The sequence below is a fragment of the Colletes latitarsis genome, chromosome 10, assembly GCF_051014445.1.
Source record: "Colletes latitarsis isolate SP2378_abdomen chromosome 10, iyColLati1, whole genome shotgun sequence".
NCBI lineage: Eukaryota > Metazoa > Arthropoda > Insecta > Hymenoptera > Colletidae > Colletes > Colletes latitarsis.
The window spans coordinates 15855118-15881455 of record NC_135143.1 but is presented as its reverse complement, the minus strand read 5'-3'; the positions used below and the strand labels follow the sequence as shown (position 1 = coordinate 15881455).

At 44.7% G+C, this 26338-nt stretch overlaps 2 protein-coding genes across 7 annotated transcripts in view; one reads left to right on the top strand and one right to left on the bottom strand.

The window, feature by feature from the left end:
* The first annotated feature begins 520 nt into the window (after positions 1 to 520).
* Positions 521 to 14524, top strand: LOC143347150 (uncharacterized). Of its 6 annotated transcripts, none has more exons than XM_076776080.1 (5): positions 521 to 628; positions 2062 to 2236; positions 6047 to 7046; positions 8240 to 9338; positions 9621 to 14524. In XM_076776080.1, the coding sequence occupies exons 2-5, from the start codon at positions 2094 to 2096 to the stop codon at positions 11525 to 11527; spliced, it is 4149 nt and encodes a 1382-aa protein (XP_076632195.1). In that variant the 5' UTR covers positions 521 to 628; positions 2062 to 2093; the 3' UTR covers positions 11528 to 14524. The 6 variants fall into 6 exon arrangements, with proteins under 6 accessions (XP_076632195.1, XP_076632197.1, XP_076632196.1 ...); XM_076776082.1 differs by having other exon boundaries at positions 536 to 635; XM_076776081.1 differs by lacking the exon at positions 521 to 628 and adding an exon at positions 1194 to 1303.
* Kl-2 (dynein heavy chain 2, axonemal kl-2) overlaps positions 11666 to 26338 on the bottom strand; it is a 47799-nt gene continuing 33126 nt past the window's right edge. Inside the window, exons 43-64 of the mRNA XM_076776330.1 lie at positions 25465 to 25749; positions 24238 to 24425; positions 22859 to 23034; positions 22216 to 22367; positions 20143 to 20307; positions 19905 to 20071; positions 19385 to 19556; positions 17774 to 17986; positions 17332 to 17547; positions 16971 to 17121; positions 16710 to 16859; positions 16399 to 16531; positions 15841 to 16185; positions 15495 to 15767; positions 14934 to 15278; positions 14223 to 14357; positions 13873 to 14149; positions 13263 to 13670; positions 12685 to 13200; positions 12290 to 12295; positions 11943 to 12093; positions 11666 to 11820 (exon numbers count right to left, since the gene is read on the bottom strand). Of these exons, the coding sequence (XP_076632445.1) occupies positions 11666 to 11820; positions 11943 to 12093; positions 12290 to 12295; positions 12685 to 13200; positions 13263 to 13670; positions 13873 to 14149; positions 14223 to 14357; positions 14934 to 15278; positions 15495 to 15767; positions 15841 to 16185; positions 16399 to 16531; positions 16710 to 16859; positions 16971 to 17121; positions 17332 to 17547; positions 17774 to 17986; positions 19385 to 19556; positions 19905 to 20071; positions 20143 to 20307; positions 22216 to 22367; positions 22859 to 23034; positions 24238 to 24425; positions 25465 to 25749 (4779 nt within the window). The remainder of the gene's footprint in view (positions 11821 to 11942; positions 12094 to 12289; positions 12296 to 12684; positions 13201 to 13262; positions 13671 to 13872; positions 14150 to 14222; positions 14358 to 14933; positions 15279 to 15494; positions 15768 to 15840; positions 16186 to 16398; positions 16532 to 16709; positions 16860 to 16970; positions 17122 to 17331; positions 17548 to 17773; positions 17987 to 19384; positions 19557 to 19904; positions 20072 to 20142; positions 20308 to 22215; positions 22368 to 22858; positions 23035 to 24237; positions 24426 to 25464; positions 25750 to 26338) is intronic.

Below are 26338 nucleotides of genomic sequence, written 5' to 3'. Positions count from 1 at the left end.
TCGAGAGAACTTTCTTACGATTGGTTTTATTCGTTGTTCAAATAAAATGTTCACACCTGTTCGAGGGCCCTAAGCGGTTATCGAGGATTTAATATCGACACCGGTAACGGCATAGTGACAAATTACGCGAACTCGTTGCACGAGTTTATTATTTCAGCAAAGCTGAGGATCTTGGGGACGAATTCAGGCAATTTACGCGGCTGTGAAGCCCGGCAAGGGGAGGAAGCCCCATTCCGATCTTGCCGCGCGTATTACGTTACGCATCTACATTACAAGATGAAAACGGCCAACGTACGACCAGCTGAACGTCGACCCCGTGCTTGGACAGTGACGTTTTCACGACGGAACCTGTAACTCGTCTCCGCAGCCAGCGACGGAACGATCGTGATCGGTGCTCGTCGTTGCTTTTTACACAGTGGCGTGAATAATTTTGGCTAAGTAACTTTGTACAGGCATTCTATTTGGAAAGTTGTATTACAAATATTAATAAAATCATACAAATTAATATTTCTTTTCGAAACGGTACGCGTTGCTTAAAAATGTGTAGAAATAAATGTGTACGGTTTGAGAAACCTGTTGTTAACGATGCTTGATAAACGAGTTTATGAAAAAAACGTAACGTATCAAGGTAAGTCGTCCATGTTTTCATTTCTGATGTTCAAGTTTTTGAAAGTGTTCCATTTTGCATATTTTCAATAAGTTCGTTCAATGTTTACGAGTGTCCTTTTTATATATTTCAATACCTTAGAAATACGTAAAACTGCCGTAGGAAAATTATTTAATTTTTAAGCATCAAATTGACCGGATCTTTAAGTATGTTCGATTAAATATAATATCGCGAGTCATATTGCTCATAAATACAGGCTAATTAAATACGATTAATTCGCGAATATTGGAAAAACTGTTATCGGTGTATCGAGTTTCCATATCGCTTATCGTCGACGTATCGAGTTCGTTGCTCCGATTCGATTGGCGCTCTTCGTGCGTGAGCAGTCGCGGCGGTGTCTATCCGTCTCAGAACTGTCGATGATCTTTTGTAATCGTCCAAAGCTTCTCGATCCCGTCCCCGTTGGTACCGCAGAATAAAAACGCCAGGAAAGGCGGACTCGTGTTTCATTCTCGATCATTGATCCTCGATTCTTCTTATATAACGCGAACCAGTCGACGATTTGCTACTGTGTAGGTGATGGTGACTGAAATTGCGATGGTGACTCGTCAAGGTACTTCAAGGTTTTACGAAATTCGAACAATCCCAAGACACCTTGAATCGTGAGACCAAGTATACACTGGCGCAAAACGTTTCGTAAGATTGTCACGATTTTAAAATTTGGAAATCTTATCGCACAATGCGCTGAGATCATCGTAAACAATAAATGCAATAGTTTGTCGACGCGATCTGTGCCTCCGCGTAATAAAAGACAACATAATACTACTGTACAACATAGTACAAAAGGCACAGGCAACTTCTTTTTGTAATACGTTTGTCTTTTGTAACCACCGACACAAAGGGTGGCTACTGGTGTTGAGCACACACGGGACCGGAAGTTTCGTCCGATTCGGCTCGGTTCCCGCCATTGTGAACCGAGTCGCGACTGGTCGAAGAATTTTAAGGGATTCGGTACTACTCGAACAATTTAATATTCGAACGTTAAAAATAAAATTTGAATATTTGAAAAGGTATAACGAAAGATATTTCCATATAAGTAATTATTGAAACCACTGAATACGTAGACGAGGCGATACCAATATGAATCTAAGAGAGAAGCAAATTTCGAGTTGTAGAAATTAATTTATTTAAATTCGAGTCAACTTCAAATAGATGAAGTTCCGAGTTATTGAAGCTAGACAGTATTCGAATGGTATTTGAACTATATTCGCCCAATGAATCATCGAAGCGTTCGACTAATCAAATACAGACGAACTCGACATTTCAGCTCGAGACTGGCCCCGCGTCTGGGCCAGCATCGATGTCTCCGGCATTGGAGACAATCTAGCGCAGTTAAGTTGTTCGCCGATCGTCGATATAGTTTGACGATCGTTTGCTCTCGTTTTCTTTTACAGTTCAGTGAGGTTTCGTCGTTCGAACGCGTATCATGTACGGAGGCAGGCGCGTCACGGAGAGGACGTCGCTCACGAGGCCCATGGACCCGCCGGATTACGTGGAATTCGCGGGCCTCATGAGGACCAGAAAGTCGAGGATCAGGCAATTTCAGTGCTGCATCTGTGGTACATTAATGTGAGTTCACTGCTTTTCTTCGGGGGATAATTGAAAAGCTTCCTGGAAAAAGGGCCCATAGTGAAGTAATTTAATTATTCAAATTTTTTAAACGCAATTTAAGTCTTTCATTTTGCTAAAAATTTTCGTGAAATTTAATTGCACGTTCGTTCATTTATTTAATTATCGATGGCAGTGGTGAATACGAGCAAGGCCCATCCACATTGGTAAAAAGATCTATTATTTCGTCGATAATTGTTGAATCATTAGAATTTCAATTTGTACGGGTGTGTTTCAAGATCTACCCCTGAGTGATGGATATAAATTTGCCTTAAAAAATCCATTCCCGTTTGATTTAAATATAATCTGATATTGCACATTAACGTGTTTAAGTTGGCGATTAAATAATGTTTACTGCGACTACTTTTTCCAAGATGCTCTAATCCGTTTAACACCCGTGTGTCGACAGCTCACCTCGAGTGCATTAAAAATTTACGTCTAGAATTAAGCGTGTTTATATAATTACACGAGGTGTACTGCGTTCCAGGCACGATGCAAGAGAAAGGAGTCTTTTAAAACAAACAATATCCATAAATAATGCTGATAGAATCATTCGACGAAGATCGTAAATAATATTAATTCTCATATTTTCTTTTCGATGAAAATTTGAGCGATCGGGGTGAAAAGTAACCATTGACACACTGTCATCGAAAGTAGTAACTATTTTAGAGACAAGAAAAATCCGAGACTTACGAATTTTCAATTTCTAGAGCCAGTATCTTTATACTAGTAAGAAAAGACAAAATAACTTAATTTTCACAGAAAGGTTAGATCAAAGCTTGGTAAAAAGAATCGATTCCTTCTTTTTACCTCAGGTATTCGAGAATCCTTGCGTGGAACGTCTTCGCGAACACGTATCCTATAGTAGAAGACGTTCTGTTTTCACACACAGGGTGTCTCGAGTTGAACCATCAAACTGTGATAGTCTGTTCTCCGAATAAAAAAGAAGAAACAAAAATGTTATATTAAATTAAGAGCAAAGCAGTTTAACGTTCGTTTAAAAATTGCGATAAAAATAGTCACTTGTAATTAATCTTCTATTTGAATATTCTGGTCGTCATTGATAAAATAAACTCGTATGAAAATTATATCCTCATAACTGATTTATTCTCGTGATACAAACGCAGCAAAATTGGTTCCTTCATTTTCAAAATTTTCTTACAGAGGAAGCTAATTTAAATCTACGTTTGCACCACGTATCAGCCACGCATGAATTCAGAAAGATTGACTCTAAGTGATCTTGAAAATTCCCAAGAAATCGAGAAAAATATCATGAAATCTGTAATTTCTTCTTACCCATTTTATAACTATGATATTGTTTCTGTTTTACTCTATTGTTCTGTCAGAGTTCGATCGTTTGTCCAGGGTATACCTTGTATAAAGCTAGAAGATTTCTATCGTGTGTAGCTGCAAAAATCATCGTGTATCCATTCCCCACCGTAAGCGGATACTTACGTAAATTCATCGCTCACCTCGAGCACCGACCAGCTTGTCGATCGTTTCAGTCTGGTCGCGGCACGAACGTGTGCAAGGAAGAAGAATGTCTTCCACGGAGACGACGTCGTTGACCAGTGACAAGCCCACCAGGGCATATTACGTTCACGACGGGCATCCTTTTTATTCCCATCGGAGGAGGCAAAGGTTACGGATACGATGCCTCGCGTACACCGTCGCGACGTGAGTTTCAACTCCTATCGTCTTCGTTTCAGAGCATTTCGGTAGCTTCCGGTTTGATATTGTACCACGGACGTTCGCACCGCCGCTATCACGCGCGCGTCACTTCCACCGATCACGCAACTTACATTCAGTTTACGTTCACCCTCCCCCGATATTTTATTTTTATCAACAAACAGCTTGTCCGAAAGTTCCACTCGAGCATCCAAACGTTTATATTTGCAACATTTAATAAGTGAATATGTGTCGTACGTTAAAAAAGGGGGTAATACGTCTTAAGAAACTCTTAAAATGTGTTAAAAGGAGTTTTTTGTTTTATTAAGGGAGTCCTTCGTGTTTAATGTCCTTAAATAAATTATGCGGGTTAAATAAACAGTCCTTTTGCTTTCATTTGCTTTTCAAACAGGCTTAAAGAGTATCGAAAAGTCATATCATCTTATCATCCGTTGTACATCTTCTTGAAGAGATGTGCTTCTTCGATACCTATATTGATTTCTATTTTCAAGCTACTCGATGACACAAAGGTGAGTTATTTTCGAGTTAAAGAAACGGTATTTCGGATTAGTCGAAGATATCGTGTTTAGAGCAACGCGTATCGGTGCAATAACGAGTTCCGTTGCGGTTTCTGTCTTGCGGTTATGGTTGGTCGTTGTCCGAAGCAGACCCGCACGCTGTAAAAGTATAGGATATTCGCGTACAGATTTACCGTTATCAAATAATGTGTCTAACTGGTCGATCAAGCCAATTGTATTCATTGGTCATCTTCAGCTATGCAATAATTAAAATAGAAACCGAAACAACTACGCAAAATTTAAAATAAGTTTTTATTTTCAGTAAATAATGGAAACTATTATTATACAAAATTAATTATTCGAAAGAACCTGAATTGGCATATATTCCTAATCACATTTCATGTTTTTTTATAATCGTTATAAGATGGTGACACGTAATGTAAGGCTCATTATTATTTCTTTTATTAACGATTATTACTCGGGCTCGACCCAGTTGCCTGGAACATCCTGTATCGTGCAATCAGAGTAGATAGTTTAAACGTTCCGTTTGTTTCAGGGTTTTCTCTGCCACCGTTTGATGGGTATTAAGAACAACAGTGTGCCGTTATTGTATTTGCAGGGTAAAACATCGTGTAATTCGTTTACGTGGCACATAAAGCCGCGCAGAATGCGATGTTTTGCGCGTAGGCTGATTACGTGACGTTGACCTTGATTACATGCGTAATTGTACGGCGACAGTATGGTTGCTCAACGTTACGACAGTTCCACCGGTTACAGAGAGATTCTATAAATTTAAACGTTCGTGATTCTCTTAAGAAATTGCTAATAAATCTATCTTCCTGCAATTGAATCCTTCTTGATGTTACTTTAAATTTATTTTTCTTTAAATCTTGGTCACCTATTTTTGGCTTTATAACTTAGATTTAGAGTTTCATTTAATATCAATTATCTTATAAGCGAATAGATTCATGAGCTGATTACTCGATCGACTTGAAACTTTTATTACACGTATATTAAATATTCGATTTTCATTCAATTTATATTTAATTTTATTCCCCAATTCTTTTTTATTAATATAGGGAAATAAAAATTAATTACTTTCTTGGTAACGTAAAAAGAAGGTGATCGAATTGCTAGCCTCAAGTGTGCCAATTTTTGAATGTTCCTCGACTTCTCCAATTTTTTATCTTACAATAACAATTGCTACTAATACCTGAAATTAATATATTTTTCAATACGTAAAATTTAAATCAGTTATTTACGAGTCGCTATAATTTTATTAGAAGATCTTCCCACACTCAAAGCTCGTAGATTCCTTAAACTTATATTCAGTGATTCGTGTTTATACAGAGCGAGTCATTTAACTCTTACAAATTTACAACAATTATTTTTCTGCTAGTTCGTGTTTTTATCAAAATACGATCACCTTGAGTTTTCTAACCGTTACGTGCAACATTTAGTCGCATTCGAAATGAAGGATCGCAACGCCACTGCCTGAGTGTATAAACGTGCCTGCTGGAATCGAACATAAAAAAGTGTTTCAGATCCACAACCGTCTAACCCTATCCTTCACCGTCTGTTCCAGAGCGTTCTTCACCATGGCCCTTGTAGTTGCAGTTAGCTACTCGGTCACCCACGATATTATAGACACCGCGCCGAATTTCACACAGCCAGCACTCCAGGTGTCCCCGAACCTGACCAGTTCCCTACGGCTAGGCTTCGCTCCAGGATCCGGATCGTACACGTTGTTCAGCAACACGGGGATCTTGCCCAACTCCAATTCGATCTTCGTCACGGACAAGAGCTCCCTTGCGTCCACGCTCAGCGAGGACGAGTATAAAGAGGGGTTGGAAGCCGGTCGCCAGGCGATGAATGACCGTCTGTTCGCCGACGCGACCGCATTGGCGTCCCCATTGCCCTCCCCGTCGCCAGCATCGAGGCATCGTTACGCGGTGAGTACCTGCCTGAGCGTCAGGACGCTTACACTGGCGGCAGTGGCGGAGTTGGCCGCGACCAAGCGGATCGAGAACTCTAGGACCATCCTGGCGGCGCCATCGGCTTTTGGGAGCTTCTTCGACGGTGGCTGGGTGCCGCTCGGCGCGTGCAAGCAGCTGATTGCTCAGAACTGCGCTCAGAGCAAGTACAGAAGCTTCGACGGGAGCTGCAACAGGCCCATGCAGTGGGGAGCCACAATGATGCCGTTCAGAAGGGTCCTGCCGCCTAGTTACGCCGATGGCGTCGAAACACCACGCAAGGCACTGTCGGGGGTGGAGCTACCCTCCGCCAGGGAAGTCAGTCTGAAGGTTCACAAGCCGTCACCGAGCAGCAATCCCCATTTCACGGTGATGTTGGCCGTGTTCGGGCAGTTTCTGGACCACGACATCACCGCCACCGCGATCAGCCAGGGCATCAACGGCAGCTCCATCTCCTGCTGCCCGCCCTCCGTCGGCCATCCCGAGTGCTTTCCGGTTCCTGTGGCCGCCGGTGACCCCGTCTTCGACGTCGCCGGTAGGACCTGCATGGAGTTCGTCAGATCCGCTGCTGCGCCTCAGTGCAAGCTCGGGCCCAGACAGCAGTTAAATCAGGTAATTGTTAGTAAACAGAAAAATTTTAATGGGCGATTCTAGAGGCCAAAATATGACGGAAATCAAGAATACCAATTTGTTGATTTCGAGGCTTCGTTAAAAAGTTATTAACGTTTAAAGTTCCGCATGTAGAACGGTGCGAGATAGTGGTTCTCACTCAGAAAACTGTAAGGCTGTCGATATGTCAATAAATAGAGTTTCTCATGCTGAGTGAGAACCACTATCACTTGACTTTTAGAAGGCAGGGTCTGCTAGGATGTCTTAAGAGGGACCAAACGCACCCCTTTCCTTTCCTTTTCCATCCCTCATCCACAGGACCCTCACAGGCTCTTTCAAAGTCTCTAACAAAGACACGGTTGACACTTGGAAACGTCGATTGCCATTACGCGCGATTTTTCCTATAATCAAACCCGCGCCGAACAATCGCATTAAACGAGGCTTCGACGCGCCGGATGAAACTGCTATCGCGATGATTTAAAATGCCATGCACGTAATGCGCGATCCGTGCAGCGCAACCGATTAATTAAGCTCATTATCGTCGCGACGACGGGGAAGCGTTTCGATGATAACGACGCATTCGTTATCGCGCTAACGGCGATCGCACAATGGGAACAGAGAATCGAATGGGTAATTTGACCGTTGGAAATCGGAACGCGTAAAACGGCAGAACGCTGAAAAATACGTTTCTCCTCTTTTTACGATTTTGCATTAATCGTCCATCGAATTATTGCGCGTTCGCGAGAAGTTGGCTAGTGAAAGGTGTGCGGGGTTGATTGGTGGCTAGATCCCTCCACTCTAGTTTAGCGTTTGTACGACACCTTCCGTACTCACCACCAGAGGGTTACGCTCTTGTCTCTCTCGCAAGCGCTCGACCGACACTTCCATTTCCCTGACTTTCCATTTTTTTCCACAAGCAGTAGTAACACCACAATAGTGTGACGTACGACGAAAATTGGATGGATCAAGTCAAGTATTCCCCTCTGCTGTCTCACTTGCCAACTTCTGGCAGACATGCTCAGTACCTGTGCCTAACTCTGGGTCTATACTTCTCGTTATTGAGCAGCCAGGGAATACAGATATAACTCTCGTAATCTTCACATTATAGTGGCATAGGTTAAAAGACTATGTAATTTTCGCTATCCAAAAGATGACGATTCAATTTTAGCAACGGTCGATGATCCCAACTCTTCCAGGTGACAGCGTTTATCGATGGCTCAGCGATTTACGGGTCGGACGTCGCGACGGCACGCGACCTGCGCGAATTGGCGGGCGGTCGTTTGAGGATGCAAAGGACCCCGGACAATCGAACGCTATTACCGCGAAGCACGAACCCGAACGACGGCTGCAACCGGGAGAGTGAACGGCTGAGAGGCCGGTACTGTTTCGCCGCTGGGGACGCCAGGGCGAACGAGAACTTGCACTTGACGACGATGCACCTCCTCTGGGCGCGTCAGCACAATAGGATCGTCGAGCGGCTGGCTAAGATCAATCCAGCTTGGGACGACGAGACGCTCTACGAGGAGTCTCGTCGCATAGTCGTCGCTCAGCTGCAGCACATCACCTATCAGGAATTCATACCGATCGTTCTGGGCGAACAGGAGACCAGCCTGCGCGAGATGAGGCCCTTGGTGTCTGGGTACAGACAGTGGTCGGAGAATCCGGACGAACCGAACGTGGATCCAACAATAGCCAACAGCTTTGCGGCAGCTGCTTTCCGCTTTGCTCACACTCTGCTGCCTGGACTGATGAAGGTGACGGACCAGCTGCAGGGCAGCTCCTCTTACGTGGAGCTCCACAGAATGCTATTCAATCCGTACAGTCTGTATTCCGAAGGCGGCGTGAAGAGTTCCGTGACCTCGGCCACGGAGAACGTCATTCAAATGACGTCCACGCACGTCACTTCGCAGTTGACCAATCACCTGTTCGAGGATCCGATGGCGAACGCTACGGTCCCCTGCGGATTGGACTTGGTGTCGTTGAACATTCAGCGAGGACGGGACCACGGGCTGCCCGGGTACACAAGATGGCGGGAACATTGCGGACTGGGGAGACCCGAGACTTTCGCCGACCTGGAGGGACACCTGGACCCGCAGACCCTTCGAGACGTATCGACGCTGTACGAGTCCGTTCACGACATTGATTTGTACACTGGCGCGCTGGCCGAGCTACCCAAAGCTGACGGTATAGTTGGGCCCACCTTCAGTTGCTTGATCACGGATCAGTTTGTCCGTTTGCAAAAGGGAGACCGTTTCTGGTACGAGATACCTGGTCGGCCTCACTCGTTCACCGAAGGTAGGAAGAATTTCATACTAAAAGTTGTAGTAGAAAGTGTCCCGTTTTAATCTTGCTTTTATCTTCCGCAACTATCTGTAAGGTCTACTGGATAAGCTTTGCTATTATAGTCGAATGATCCAGATTCTGCAAATGTAGAGCTGTGGTGATATATTCAATATCCCGGCGTCTAAGGCAAGACCAGTCAGAATGCCTCACCGATGAGTCCACTAGCAAGCGTGTCACAGTGCTTTTAGAATTATTATAAATAAATAACGCATTAACGCTTTTCCTCCATTATAGATCAGCTGCGAGAATTGCGTAAAACGTCACTGGCGAGGTTGATCTGCGACTGTTCCGATGGGGTCACGCAAACGCAAGCCCAAGTGATGCGCACCATAGGCTCCAACAATCCCATGATGACCTGCGAGGATATACCAGCGTTGTCACTAGAACCCTGGAGGGACACCAAACCGTCCGGTCCTCTACTGAAAGCTACGTTCGTGCCAGTCAATTGGACCGAATTTAAGAACAACATAAACAGCACAATTCGAGACGTCGTGACGTACATAAACAACACAAGATCGTCGGCCACGTTGGACACAGACTGGCTAGCGTTTAAGAATTACATAAATAGCACATTCTCCGATCTCAGGAACCAATTGTCCGATATGCACCCTCCAAAACCCGCTGAAAGTCCTGTACCAAAGGAGATGTCATCCATGTACACGGATAGCTTCGTATTGCGATCAGCGGGTCCAGCGAATGTGTACCAGGACTGGATTAGTTTTAAGAGCGACCTGGAGAAGACTCTGAACGACTCCATAGGGACCATGGATGGTGGTCCAGCCGTAACTGCGAAGTGGATCGCTTTCAAGCAGAATGTTATCGATCAATTCGCCGATCTGAAGAGTCAAATCAAATCTATGAAGGCAGAAGTTGCTCCCAAATTGTTGCTGAGCGCCAAGGACTCGATGATTCCAGCGACCTTTGACTGGAAGAATTTCAAAGACGACATTACGACATCCTTGGACGACACCGTCATAGACATAGGGAAGAACATGCCGCCGCCAGGCGATCCAGCTTGGGCAATGTTCGGTAAAGACATAAAGGATAGATACTCTGCTCTTCGAGATAAAATAGACAGCCAGAAGCCCACCGTTCCAACGGAACTGGCAACTGGAGGGTCTGATCTTGACCTTGCCAAGACAGTGAACGATGCTGTGAAGGAAATAAAGGACAAAATGCCTCCGCCGGGCGATCCAGCGTGGGCGACTTACAGAGACGAAATCACGAAGACGTTCTCAGCGTTCAGGAACACCCCATCGCCGTTGGAGCTTGCCACATTGTCCGCCGTTCCCGAGAACAACGCCGAGCTCTCCAACTTGACCAAAGACTGGCTGGAGTTTCGTGGCCAGATCAACGACTCCCTGACACGAGTGATCCAAGACGTTCGAAGCAAAAAGCCAACGACCATAGATCCTGTAGCCTGGGCCGCGTTCAGGGACTCCGTTGCGAACGATTTCGCGAAACTGAAGAACGATATCGCCAACACGAAGGCCGAATGGGCGACACCGAATCTCAAGGCTGCGTTCAAGAAAGAATCCGCCAAATTCGATTACACCAAGTTCTTGAAGCCCAATCCTGTCATCCCCCCGGACGAGTGGGTGTCTTTCAAGAAACAAATCAACGACACCCTGATGAGTTTGTTGAGCGCCGCGAACGCTACGGAGAAGACGGACTTCGACGAGATTCACGGGCTGTTTAACCGGTCGTTCGCCGAGTTGAGGAACGAAATCGCGTCGCTGAGGGATCAGATCGCGGAGAGCAATAGCAAGAATAATACTAAGAACGACTGGATCGGTTTCCAGACGCAACTGAACGCCACGGTAAAGGAATTGGCGGATAATCTTAAGAACGGGAACGCGATGAAGGTCCTGTTCCAGACTAAGGACAGACTGTCTGGCTTGGAACCGCCCCCCGGCGTGCCGCTCGACGAGTGGTTACCATACTCTTCCGAGATCAACGAGACGGTCGCGGACAGTCTGAAAGGCATTAGAGATCAGAAGCGGCAAGCATCGATGATCAAAGCGGCGGATCCAGCGTCTTCTTCCTCTGAGGCGGCCGTGCCAAATTGGTTGTTAGTTCCGTGCCTCGCGGGCTTGTTACACGCGTCTCTATCAAAATTCCAAATACCTTCTAGATGTTAGAACGAAGCATTTTTTTACCATAACTATTGTACATATCGTAATAACTTTTACACACTTAACGTTAAGAACACGGGAGAACGGAAGCAAACGAAAAGCCGTCGCGTTACCAAACTCGGAGTAACAGACGACGCAATTAGTCTAAGTCGCCAGACTCAGCAGCAGAGCGGTGCCCCTTTTCACCCAAAACTCGGATCCTTCCGGGCCGGCGTTCAGGTCCACCGCCACGACGAAGGAGGGTCGTCCTTGATCCCCGCTCCTTTGCGGATAATAATAGCAGGGGCTGTTGTAGAGTCCTGCGCGAGCGAATTAAAATGCGCCCCTTTGACGTGTCGGTTGACAATTTTTTCCTCTACCCCTACCGCGTTGCGTGCCCCCCTTCCCCTACACACGTGTAGCCTCATTTTTCCCCTGTTACCTTTTGTTCTCTTTTTGAGTTGCTCCGTGGGTCGGAAGTGAATCACCGGCATGTCGCAAACAAGTTGCATGGGGGCTGGCTCGACGAGGACGCTGTTCCTCTTGTCCCAACCAGCGCCTTCCAGAAAGACGGAGCGTATGTACACGCCATCCTGTAATGGGATGTACACACGGGTTAGGAAGGTCGCGAGCTAGACGCTATTTCCTAGTGATATCGCGATGCTGAATTCTTTATCCCCCCTATTTTTCCGAGCTCGTCTCGCGTGCATTAAAGGGTGAACGACGGGTAATTGGATCGATCCCGGTTGTTTGTCGAACCGACAATAACGCCGCGATTCGTGGACGAACGTCAGGCTCGATTCGTATTGACATTAAAGCGTGGAAACGAAACCTGAGAGTTTTATCAACCTTCACCCGCGGGTTCGAGTTTGGCAGCTGAGCCTTGGAAGTTGATATTGTAGTCTAGAATAACTTGTTCCCGGAGGAAATGGGCCTAAGCCAATCTCAATTTAACAATTTTAATCCTTGAGTGGATTATTGGGGCCTTCCGCCAATTTAAACTAATAATTGTTTAATATGTGTCAATCCTTCGTTAGTTCGTTGTCTTTTAAATGCTTCAAAGTTGATTTCCATTCACCAATTTGGTAAAAATCAATATTAAGTAAAATGGTTCAGTCAAGATCGAAAGTCCACTTAAGGGTTAGTTGAACTTAAATCTACCGTGTCAAGTTCAAAGTTACCACGGGTTGCTCGATGATGGTCGATTCGTCGAAGGTAAGAACGGTGAACTCCCACGACAGAGAATCGATAGAGACGTTCCAGAGCCTCGCTGACGTCTGCAATACTGCGGTGAGGAAACCAGTGGGGAATGTATACGCGGCCAGCCAGAACAGCAACGGCGGATGAGTAGTTTCAGCCCATTCATTGAAGTGTTCCACCCGGCTGACCAAATCCCTGGTCCAAGCTCCGAGCAGTTTCAGGGACGGGTATGTGGTCAGCCAGATCGACGGGACGCGTCCCTCGTAGACGCACGTAAAGATCTCCTCCAGGTCCGACGACATCAGGGTCAAGCCTTTAATGGCTTGCTGGAGTTCCACCAAGCTGTCGCGTGTTTTTTGCAGCAGCACGTTGTAACGTTGTATTTCCTGGAGCAACACCACGTCCAACGGCGACTTCTTCGGACCGATCAGCACTTGCGTCGTCTCGTAATCGATGTTGTTGGGAATCCTCGACAGTATGTCAGCCGTCAACTTGGTAACCTTCGAAACGCGAGGACAGTTTGTACGTTCTTAAGTCGACGAACATCGCGAATCGGTAGTACCTTGTCCTCCTTGCTGGCCTCCTCGCTGGTGACGGTCTGAACCTGAAGGCCCATCAGGGTTTCGAACATGTTCCTCGTCTCCATGATCAGACAAGTGATGTCCGCGTTTGGGTGTTGGCCAAACGCTTCCGGTTTGTCGATGTGAGGCAACACGGCGATGAAATCGCGATAGGACTCTAAGGAGCCGTCACGCGGTATGTAATAGGTAGGTAACGATGATAAACGATAATGGGGAACGGTCAGGGCCTCTTCGTTGAAATATTGTTGGACGTACGTCATCAGCAACCGGCGGTCCCAGTCGTCGGTCACGTGACCACCGTAGCAAACACCTGCTATGAGATATTTCAAGGATTCCCACGGGGTGATCGGATATTCGTCTAGGTAGACCTGCAGCAGATTCTCGGACACCTGTCGTCGCGGATGAAATCGAGAGATTTTTCATTCAATTTAGCGAACAAAGTTAAATACAAAAAGAAACACGGCTTCTCCGAAAACGTGCGATTCAGTAACAGGGAAAAGTTTACGTCAAGATAGTTTAGATTGAAACTATAGATTTTGGAATATCAGCCCTTTCGTTCTTCCCAATCACTATAGTTCCCGGAAAAATTACCACGAAGTCGGAGTCGTTGAAGCTGTAGATGACGTTCCAACCCAATTGCTGGAACTTTTTACGTTCCAGGAGAATGGAGTGGAAGAATACCAGAGCGAACAGAAGCTTCTTGTACTTGTCCTTCGCTTGGCACAGCTCGAATTGGCTCTCGGTTATTAAGCCGTAAAGACGCTTCATGTTTGCTTTCAGACCTTTCGGCGGTTCCGTGGTCATCTTTATCCCCGCCTGAAGGATCGATATAGGGAATTCGGGGGTTGGGCTCGAACTAAGCCACAATCTGTAATTACCCGGAACCCTTTCATTATCGACCTGACCTGGGGGCGTTTGCATTCGAACAGATATCGCGCTACCTGAATTGGGGGTGTATAGTTCGGCTGGAACCTAACGTCTCCACGATTTTATCTAGCTTCGGCATCCAGCTCAGCGACAAGTGGCAATTCGCGAGGAACACCCACGCTCCCTCTTTGGCACCGACTTCTATCATTCTGGAAAATATATACTATTTTATAATTATCGTTAAAGCCTCGTAGCTTGCTTTATACCTAACATGTCCACAAAATTAAGCAGGCAATAATTTTCATTGGAATACAAAGAGCATCCAAACAAAATTTCATCCGGATTGAACAAAAATACTAGACCTTATAGACTAATCACAAACACACAGATCTGGAATGCAAGGTAGCTTAAATTTATAATAATCTAGATGAAAGTTAACAATCTCACTCGACATATAAAAGGGTACAATAATCAATAGGAATTACTGAAACTTCTGTGGGTGTATGTTGTAAAAATAAATTGTAAAATAAACATAGACGGCAGCATAAATTATAGTAGTTGATAGAGTCATTGGATGGAGGATGGAATGCCCAGAATTCGATACCTTTTGCCCGGGTTTTTACAAAAAAATATATAAATCGTTCAACCGGCTCTGAACAAATAATAAGAATAGAAGTGAGGTTTGAAAAATTCATTGTACGTGTACTGTAAGTAAAGTCCAAACAAAATTTAAAAAACGGTCGTTTGACCGATCGTGGTAAGTTCAGTGTTAAATCACGACTGACCTGGTCGCGATAGGGGATTGTCCTTGGCCGAGGGAGAGAGTCATAAAATGATTTGTCATTTCCTGGCTGTTGACTAATTGCGTCAAAGTGCTCGTAGGATCCACGCCAGGCGAGAGAACAAATATGAGTGGGGTCTGTGCGACGGAATCGTCGAGGACGGCTTTCAGGTCGAGTACCGGGGGCTCCACGAATTTTTGACCGAGATTCAGCACGATGAAGTGCGTGATGCAGAAGGAAATTCTGTCCGGACGGCAGCTGCGTATTACCAGCATTTTTTGGAATACGTTGCAGTTCGCATCCCATTCAGCCACCAGCGGTATAGTTTCTGGCTCCGTATGAATATACCTAATAATCGTACATCAATTTACTATCGAATAATCTGGTTGTTCGAACCCTAACGCGCTGCAATACCAAAGTAACGAAGAACGAAAATACCAACGCATCGATCTACGCATATATTTTACTATCGCGACACCCGATGCAAGTATCGAAGTTACAGTTTAGCGGTTCTGTTGGTAAACAAGTCGCTGGAGGGACTATTCCAAGATACTAATCTCGCACCAATTATGCCAATCCCGCGGGAATTGCTCGAAGGAGGATATGAATCCGTGGAATCCGGGCAATTTGTCCAGTTCCGTGATATTGTCCCAAGTTTCGTCCGGCAGCCAGGCCACCGGCTTGTCCGGTTGGCTCTCACGATCGAGAACGATTCCGCCACGAAGCAAGAAAGCGTACTCGCCGGGCATGACTTTACCCTGTACGTCCAATATCTTGATGCACATGTTGAAGGAAAACAATAGCTTGTGGTGCTCGAACAGACCCCGACAAGTGTTTCTACGGGGGGATACGTTTCACTTAAGAAATGCACCATCCTTCAAAAAGAGAAATCAGAGTCGGCGATTTATACTTGTACAGGGCGTAAGTGTGGTACTCGTTCAGGCTCTCGATCCTCTCGGAGAGTTTCAAACTTTTCGGGCTCTTCTCGATCGACAGCATAAACAAGGTGATGTACGCGTCCAGGGAAAACTGGTACATCGGATCGATGAAGCTCATGTCGTTCAGAACGAAGAAGAGGATCGCAGCGCGTTGGGCGCATGGCCTGTATTCCTCCCTGGCAAGATCTATCTTCTTCTCCGTTTCCACAGACACCACCAAGGACTCCTCGATCGAGGTGGACGTAGCTTTCGACGATTGCAGGGCGCTCAGCAAGTCCAGGTCGTCCAGCAGGCTCTCACCGGCCGTGTTCAGCAGACTGAGACAAACATACTTTATTGTCTTTTCCACGAGCTTTCTTTACGGTGCATAATTATGCATGCGCGCTGAAATGCGAAACATTGATCTACTTGGATATTAAAGTACGAGGATACAAAGATAGAGAAGCATCGATGATAACGAACGGAAGTATTTAGAGGGGTTGTTTCTCGTATTACTGACGTAGATATACCAAGGAGCACAAAGGTCTTACTAGAGAATTTTGTCCTCCAATTCCTTGAGAGTTCGTTTATTGGTGGAGATCGTGAGGACCAGATGGTCCTTCTGCTCTTCGAGCTGTGGCTTTTCTTTTCTGACCACGATTCCCAAGAGTTGGTCCTCCAGTCCTGCGCACGGGATAATAAGCGTCGCAGTCACCTTTCCCTTCATCCTCCCCATTCGACCCTCTTTCTCTATTTCTCAATCTATTTCGCCCCTTCCTTCCCTTTTGCCATCGTTCGATTCACCGGGACCGTCGTCCACCGTCCCTCGCCACCCAACGCGTAGCACAAGACAATTAGTTACCCTGTTCCTTAATGGCGAAGTTGCATAACGTCGTTTTAGTGGATATCTCCGGGGCGTAATGGGGGTTCGGTAGTTTCGTCGTGATGAACAGCCGGAACGCATTGTTGTAAGTGATCATCTTTTCGTTGAACTTGATCATCACCTGGTTACCTGAACGTGCGGGAACCCCGGTGTCACGATTTAATCCTCATTTAATGCCCCGGCAAATTGCTCGTCCCCGGCTACGAAACACCGTTCAATTTCTCGACAATTCTGATATACCTAGTTTCACGAACGCCTTCTCGAGGATGGGGTTCAACGCGGGATCGACCACCTCGCCGATGTTCTCCAGCAGCACCGGTTTACCGAACTGCAGGGCGTGCTCCAGGACCCTCATGAAGTCTGCTTGCCCGAAATCGATCACTCTCAACGACTGGAATTGCAATTGTTTACCACACACCATATTTTGAAATTAATTTTTTATTCGTTTACTTTGTACACCACTAAGATTATAAAAACGTTGAATCTCGAATGTAAAACTTTTCTGTTCGCCACGAATACGAGCTTTAGACTCCCCAATTCCCTGGTTGCTGTTACCAGATCTCGTTTCGTTTCTTATATCCTTCCGGTCGGTGATACGTACGTTCTTGGCCTCCATGTTCTTGATCCACTTGACTGCTTGACACTGCGGATCGATCACCAGCGGCCATCTGGCCCCCCTCGTCACGATGATTCCATTCTCGGTGCTGAAGTCGTCGGACGGCAAGCCCTGGATGTTCCAATCCCTGATCACCGCCGGATCGACCAGGAATTCCTTTACGTTGAGATTCGGTGACGTCGGAATTTCTTTCTCCGCCACCTGGGATTTTATTTCGAGCGCGACAAAAATTAGAAAACGAGGTTATTCCGGTGTTCGCGGAATTCGGCGTCCCCAGGAACGGACGTTTTGTTCCATTTTCAGAGGGAAGAACACCTCTCATTGATCGTTGATAGATAAATTATGGATAAATTCGCCAATCGAATTATGGGGGGAGGGACGATATTTCCGAATTACGATTATTAGAGGACCGATAGGATCGGTTCACCTCATTCATCCAGATGGTTATCAGCTCCTCTCTATAATTGGACACGAATGGTCCCAAATAGGAGACAAAGGCGGTGGATATTAGGCAATCGCCTGGCAGCCAATCGAAGAACGTGGCCAGCGATGCGACCGTGTTCTCCCATCGAATTCGTTCGCCGGAAAGACCGTCGACCAGCATCGCGGCGCGGTCCAGTTTCAACTTCAGTAGCTCCGCCTGAAAACACGAACCGTTAGTAGAATCGGAGACGGAATGGTCGAAATTTAATTGAGCACGCGTGTTTTTGGGGTACGAGCCGGAATTTAATCGAGCACGATCTCCGTTTAATCTTAGATCTTTAGGAGGGTAATGTAGCGAATTTAGAATTTTTTACAAAGAACCTGTAACATCTTTTCCAGTTAAATTTGCAAGATTTATTTATACGTGTTCAAATAATATTCTAACATTTTTTTTAGCCAAAAGAAGTTTAAATAAGGGATACTAAGCCCTCTCAAATATGAACGCTTTTAAAACAGGTCTATGATGGCGGCCCATCTTGTTTATTCGATACGAGAAAACGTGTAAGACTCTTATAGTTACGAAAATGTAAAAGTTAAAAATTTTAAGTTGATTCTAGTAAGGGCTATAGTTACACATGGTGAAGCACCAACTAGTCCCCACGATTTTTCAGCCTCTCTCGATAGTCTGACTTCAGAACTTAACACACAAAATAAAAGAAAAATTTCTACAAAATTTCTACAAAATTCATTTTGTTAAAATTTTATAAGCGATAATATTTAACTATGTAAAATCTACATTTCCAGTTCCTTATATATTACATCTTTTGTACTAAAGGGTTTATTGCCAAATGAATAATAATAATAATAAAATGTGCAGAAATGTATAAAGAAGTTCTCTAATTGAAGCTACACATAAGACTGACTTTAACCCAAACCTAACCCAGACCATCAAAAAGGGGCTGTAAAATCGTAGCTTGATTTTCTGGTATCATGGACACTGTTTTGAAAAGCATAATTTCAAAATACAGATCAGAAGCAAACACAACGCAATAATTTGATCGACGATCAAAAGAGCCGGTTCCGGCGCGCGATTCTTCGCCGCGTGAACGGTAAATCAAACAGAATTGTCGGGAAAGCACGGGGGATCGCTCGCATAACGCAAATAGCGCTAGAAACGGTGGCTGGCGTTTTCGCGTCCATTGGACCAAAAGAAGTCCGAAAATTCGCGTTGCATGGCGGCCCGTGTAAATACCGGGCAGCTCGCGATTTCACTGCGGCGCGGCGATATTTCGTCTATAAACAGCGCGCAAACGAAACTTTCCGTGGCAGTCGAAACGCGAGTTTGTGTAAATAGAATTGTGCACCGTTCGCCGACGGTTCTGTTCGCGATCCTCCACCAACAGCCCAACGTTTCGCTCCTCGAACGTTCAGCCTCGCTTCTTGCGTGAATCTGCGTTAGGGATACTTGTAACGACATAACCCACTGATTACGTTTCTTCAACCACAAGCACATAGATTGGGAATTTTGTATTATTATTGTTCAAACTAGAATTTTTGTTTATCCATTAAAAATTCTCTCGCAAGAAGCGAGGTAGTGGCTAGTTGCGTCAGCTACCAGTTTAATCAGATCCTCCTTCTCCATCATCTTCGCGTCGTACATCTCCTGCAGTTTCGCCAGCTTCTCGTGCAATTTTTGCAACTGTTGCATCGCCTCCGCCAGCGCGTCTTCCTTTTGCTTGAGCGAGGCCAGCGCCGCGTTCAGCTTTTCTCTCTTCGGGGCAACGATCCTACGAATCAACGTCGCGTTAAGAGTTCCCAATTCTTCGAATACAAATTGCTTTCGGTAATTAAGCGCGTTACTAACTACTCGACCGATCTCGATGGCTTTAAAGTATTTTGAAAGTATGTAGAATCCACCAGCCCTCTCGACAATCTGCCATCGAGGCAGGGTATTCCAACGACCCGATCTGAGTACCAAAGTACTATTCGAGTCTATAATTTATCAAGAACTCGACGTCTCTAAAATCATAATTTGTTCTTTCCAGGTCTTTCGAACCGAACGAAGGGTTCGGTTCGCCATGTTGTGAGTACGCATCGAGGCTGTGGGACGGTATTTATCGTGGCTAGGGGTTTACCTGAAAAGTTTCCCGTATTTCTCCATGGCTATGACCCATATGCAGAGCGACTTGGCAGCGATCGATACCTGGCCGACTTTTTCCGCTTCGAATTCGGGATTGGACGTGTACCTGGAGATGGCTCTCAGCGTTCTATCGGATATGTGGTCTTTGTCAAAGTCCCGTAGCTGAAATCGAGCGTAACGGTTACAGAGTCCGTCGGTTCGCGTGAAGAACGAAGCCTGAATACGCTTGGTACCGAGTTGAGAAAGTTCACGTCGGCGAGCTGACGCTTCGACTCCGCCCAGCTCGGCTCTGAGGTCTTCAGGATCATCACCGCCTCCATTACCATCTCCACTTTCGGCGGAGGTCGTGTGAAGGATCTTATCTCGGATATGTCCTTCTTGCTCAGCGCATCCAGGGCCTGGGAACAATTCACATAGTGAAATTTCTTCTATTTGAAGGTTCTGTTATTCGAATATAATCTACTCTTTTGTAGAATCAGGGATCCCCCATAGCAGAAAAGGAATCTACAGTACAGGTGATAGTGACACGAATAAGACGTTGGCCATTTTAATCGTTTAAAATTGTTTAAGGGCATATCTTTGGTATTTTTTTTTATAAAGAAACTATGCAAATTCTTGTATCGGCGTTTCGTATATACAGGGTGTTCAACCACCCTTGGGAAAAATTTTAATGAGGGATTCTAGAGGCCAAAATAAGACGAAAATCAAGAATACCAATTTGTTGATGGAGGCTCTGTTAAAAAGTTATTAACGTTTAAAGTTCCGCACGTACTGAATTTTTTTCTCGAGAATCCGCAAGATTTCGGGGGTATGTCTATTCACCAAAAATGATTGTAATTGACTCCCGCAACCGAAAATAATTTTTCCAAAACGATTTGAAATTTTTGTTTTTCGTCGAAAAATTTAGGCACCTACCCCCTGTCGATTTTTCTTAAAAATTCCTTTTTCATTTTTAGTAATTTTGTTTGACGCCCTACAGAAAAGTTGTCTAATACATTTCTGTAGGTATCCATGGGCTCTACTTCAGAAAAAAGTTTCATTGAAATATATTCACAATTGTAGGAGTTATGGCTGTTTGAAAATTGGACCATTTTTATGGGGTTTTTCTCATTTTGCGAGGTCAAGGACCAACTTTTCGAATATTTTTGCGATTTGTACATATTCTCCATCAAAATACGCGTAGTTTGCTTTTTTAAACATTAAAATCGCCCAATCCGTTCAGAAGTTATGACGTTTTAAAGATTCGCATGAAAATTCGGGCAGACATTTCTGGCCAGAAATTAGATTTTCGGTAAGGAATTTTTTTCTCGAAACTGAGTAGGATTTCGGGGGTATGTGTAATGACCAAAAATGCTTGCAATTGACCCCCGTAAACGAAAATAATTTTTTTAGAATGATTTGAAAATTTTTTTTTTCACCGAAAAATTACAGCACCTACCCCCTGTCGATGTAGCTTCAGCAGGTTAAAAAAAAAAAGAATAGGAAGAATAATGATTTTGACTTCATTGTAGTGCAAGCTATAGCGACACGTGTACTGAAGGTACACGTTAAATTTGAACAAAATTGATCAAATTGATCTTGAGATATCATGGAAGCCAATCCAGAAAAGTTAGTTTTGAGAAAAACGCATGGTTGAACACCTTGTATATTGTATCGTGTGTAGAGAAACATTTCTAACCAAGGAAAGCGCTCTTTCAGAAGTACTTCATCAAAACAATTACGCCATTAATATTCAGCTTATTTATTTTTCCTGGTCTCACTCTTCATTCGGAACGATTCACGCTGATTGGGACATAATTCTTCGACCAGTTATTACACTTCCAAAGTTTCCCTGTCCGTGGAAGTTTAAAGGAAAAAAAGAAAGTTGAAAACGAAACTGGTTCGAGGAGATATTGTATTTGCCGAGATGCGATAAAATCGCTGGGAAATTCGTCGTTCCCGATGAATTCAACGTAGGTATCAGGTTTTTATTACAACTTTTTAACGAAATAACGGAAGCAAATTTATACAACGTTTTCTTCTTGTACTCCCCCTTCCGCAGCACGCGGAACGGGCTGTCAAAGTTTGACCGAGAAGTTTCCCCGCCGACGCCCTGCATAAAATTTAAACGTAAAAGGAACGCCGCTCGAACTTAAAGAAGTTTTACGCGAGTCAGAAACGAGTTCCCACTATTTTACGTACGATTCCGAACGGATCGTCTGGCTCTAGGAACCCGGGAAAGTGGTCCCGGTGCTTAATCATTAAAACCAAACGAACTGGAACGGTATTACCAATGGAACGATGAGAATTAATGTCGGGGAAGGTACCTTCATGGCCTCGTTCAGAGCTGGTTCGACAGTTGCGAGGTCAGCGCGAGCGAGCTCCTCGAGTTTCTTGCACTCCTTTTGTTCCTCCGCGATCCGTAGCGACCTCGCCGCCACAGTTTTCTGCGTCTCGTCGGCGTCGCGACTCTGATTCACTGTGAAACGTCCCCCGTTACTTTTTGCTCCCTCAGAAATACCCCATTTGCAAAAAACGATAGAGTTTCGCGCAAACGAACGGGTCAAAATATCTTATTTTTTTAAATTGAAATAATCCCGAATAAAATGTATGGAAACTGTTTTTATATTAGCTCGGATAACGAACGATCTTTACAATTTTTGTGATATTTTGTTAGTCAGTCCTCTCACGTACAATTTAGGAAATATTATTTCTGTCAAAATATTTCTCGCAAAATATTTTCTCTGCTTGGTTTTCTCCGTTTCGAGTCGATCGATTGGCAAACTTTTGCCATCGGAAGCATCTCCGGAGTGGCTCTATCTCAGACGTCCGTGGCTGTAATTCCTGACGTTCGTAAAATTCGCGACACGCGGTATGATTATGTAACGGGGGTCCAGTTCGCGGAAACTTGAGCGGATCGATCTAATTGCAACTAATGATAATACATCAGCGTTGAGGGGTGTCACGGACCTATCGTTACCAGGAACTCTTCGCATTCCCTGGTAGATTTATGAACTTGTTCCTGCGTGACTTCGAGTTCCGCGGCCATTTCGTTGACTTTAACTCGGGTGTCGTCGATCTTGGAAAGTCCACTGCGAAGTTTGTTCGCCTGGTCCGCCAAATCCTGCCTTTTCTCCGCCAGCATCCTGAAATCAAAGCGACGTTCGTGACGGCTCCTGGAATCGACGTGTTCTTTGCCTCATTACACAGTGTGTTCCGTCAAACTTTGTAAAACGTTCCATCTCGTTCATTTTATTTCATTGCCTTACAAAAAAAAAAAATTGGTGGACATCCCTATCGTAGAATGAAATTATTTCCTTAATTAAAAATTGCTTTTGACAAGAACGTATTCGATAAAGGAAAAAATTATTAAATTAATGCAAGTGGTTTCACATTTTTTTAATTTTACCACTTAGCTGTATAAAATAGTATAACGTGAAAATAAATGTGACGCATCCGGAATCAGTGATCAGCGATAGACAACCTCGTTTAAATCTCGTAATAACTTTCCATCGAACAATTTTGTTTCCAATAAATGTGGTCCATTGTTGTTCTAGTATATTATTAATTTCGTTTGGTAAATTTACCCTTAAACGACTAAGTAAAACGACCGGTTAGGAACGAACGACGTGGCAATCAACGTGTTAAACGGACTGTCATCTTTTTTATCGGTCGAGTTCAATTGCCTGCGAGTTTTCCAAGCACCAAACTTTGGCTGTGTACGCTTCCTGGAAGTTCCGAGAGCGGAGGAAATATTTCAGGCGATAAAGCTAGCCGGTACACCCGTTACATGCGGCGAATGACCAAACGGCGCATGGAACTCGAGGGCATTCGCGTGGGAAACTTGAAAGTAAATAATTGGAATTGGCAAATAAAGCAGCATACCCGTTTCAAACGTGACAAAAGGTCAACGTACAACGTATTTGTCTCGCGCTATAATTAAATCGTAAATCTTTTTCTAATATTCCCGGTGGTTTGTTTTCGGCCATCGCGATATGTTTAAATAATAATCGAATTTAGGGGGACGTATTCCTTAGAAAAGTTCAATCCAATGTCCAGAGAAAGAATTTCATTTTTCACTTAGCATTGTTTATTTTTTTATCTATTCGCAGCTCTGAATGTACGATGTATGGTTCGAGAATAGCGTATGCGCAGGATAGTAGCCATTTCTGAAGCGATGAATAACCCAAAGATCATATCGCGGAATTACTTCACGGTGGAAGTACCATTATGGACAAATACGTAATGCATAAGCTTTGATTTAGGGTTACGGACTCTTGCTCTTTTGAAAAATTCTCGATCCTTACGGCGCAAAGAGTCTCAATGGTAATTCTAACGTATGGACTCACGTTTTATAGCCGGCAACCAGTTCAAGGAAATTCACTGGCGTCACGTAATTGTACCGCTTCATCTCCGCGGCCATTCTGCGCGAAAACTGTGACACCGTCTCGTGAATCAGAGAAAACGTCCCCGCTATTCCGTCCCGCATCCGGTCCTGAAGGGGCGGCAGGGGGGCGGCTGTCGCTGATTGTCGGGGCTCCTGCAAACGATTTTCACCACCAAATTGGAAAAAAGTGCACAAAATTTACTTTTCAACCGCGCAAAAATCAATTTAGCATTCTGTTGTTGAAACGGGGGTCTAAATATTCCTGACAGCGTGGAATTCGAGGCAGGGTTGAGGTTTGTCGACTTTATGAATAAATAACATCCAAATATTTCAATATTCAATATACAATATACGTACACTTGATTCAAGCAAAAATATATGTGGAAGATAACAGGTAGGTATAATATTTTAAATAGGTAGGTATAATATCTTGTTTACAATTAATTTGTAAAGGGGATATAAATTGGCAGTCTTATGATGGACTATCGTATTCAATATTTTTATTTTAGAGAAACTATCGAATATAATAAACTGAAATTTTCCGTACAGATTAATACGGGTACGAAGATACATCACGAATTTTGCCATATAATCTACTCTGGTAACAGAGGAGTTGTTAATAATAATACGGGGTGGTGTGCCAAAAGTGTTGCAATCGGCGAGCTCGACTCGCTCGGTAATCGAAAGGATATCTCGTGGAAATTTCGGGGAATAAAATTCGAGATTGATCCAATATCTCGTGTAAAAGTTGCTGCGCGAGGAGAGTCGAAAATTTGCGCTACCCGAATCGGAATAGCGCCGTAAAGAATCACTGAGGGGTTAGAACGGGGCCAAGAGACAGAGTCTCGAAGGAAGAGAGCGCCGGAGCGATTCTTCTTCGGGTCTCTGGCCAAGTCTCCCAGGCACGGGGAAGACAAATTCAAAAATATTAAGCGGCTGGTCGCGGGGAACGCTCGAACGATTGCATTTCCGGAAGGAAATGCGCTAGACGGTCGTATCATCCGCGCTAGGCGACCCGTGGAGAGGAAAATAATCGGATTCCACGGAATGGAGAGGACGGGCTTCCCTATCAGTCTCTCTGTCTCCGTCCGACCCGGGACCGCGGGTGAGCGTTCTCGATCCCGGGAATCGAGTCGAATAGGAATCGATTGCGCGGAAAGGGGTAGAAGGCGTGCCGAAGACCAACCACTTTATTTTCGCCGGTGATAGTGAGCGTCAGATTGAGATTCATGAGGAACTTGTTGCCAACTTCGAGGAGTGCTTCCCTCGGCCATTCCAGGAACCAATCGATGGTCGTGCAGTTGATCAGGGCCGGGTACTGGCGTAATCTGTTCCTGAAGGCGTCCCCGATCGGGCTCATGCACAGGATCAGATGCATATTGGCGCGCGCCCTTTCGATCAACAGCGAATAGATCGACTCTGTTGTTGGTACGCGTCCAGACCGCGTCGCCTCCTTCATCAGCTGCTTTCTAATCTGCCGGGGTTCGGAAGTGAGACGTACAAACGGCCGGAACCGGTTCCAGGCTTCGACCAAGCCGGGCTCGCGTATCGGAAAATAGTTCCGCGGAGCGATCCAATATATGCGAGTGGATTAGATGCGAGTATGGAGAAAATGGATGGGGAGCCTAGCAACGGCCGTACTACGGGAAAAGTCGAATCACGAGAGAAAACCCCGGTAGTTGAAAATTTCCTTCCCAAGATTGGACGGCGAAGCGTTGTCTTTACGCGAGCGATACGCGCGCCCGGAGATTTCTGCTTGGATAGTGCCAGCCGCAGCTCTACTAAATAGTACCGGAAATATAAGATTTTTTCCAGTAATTCGAGCAACGAGCCAAGCTCTTCTTTAGATTGGAAGCAAACGTTAACGCTAGGAATTTGTTAGGCTATTCACGTCTAGACAAAAATTTTCTTACCACCAAACCTACCACGACCGGTCAAATGACACAACATTATTTTAGCGGTATTTAACTTCACGACTTTCCTTATAGTACAATGAGTTTTACAATATTTACTACTTATTGTTTGTTTCTGGAAAAAAATATGTAGTCTGTATTACCTACCAC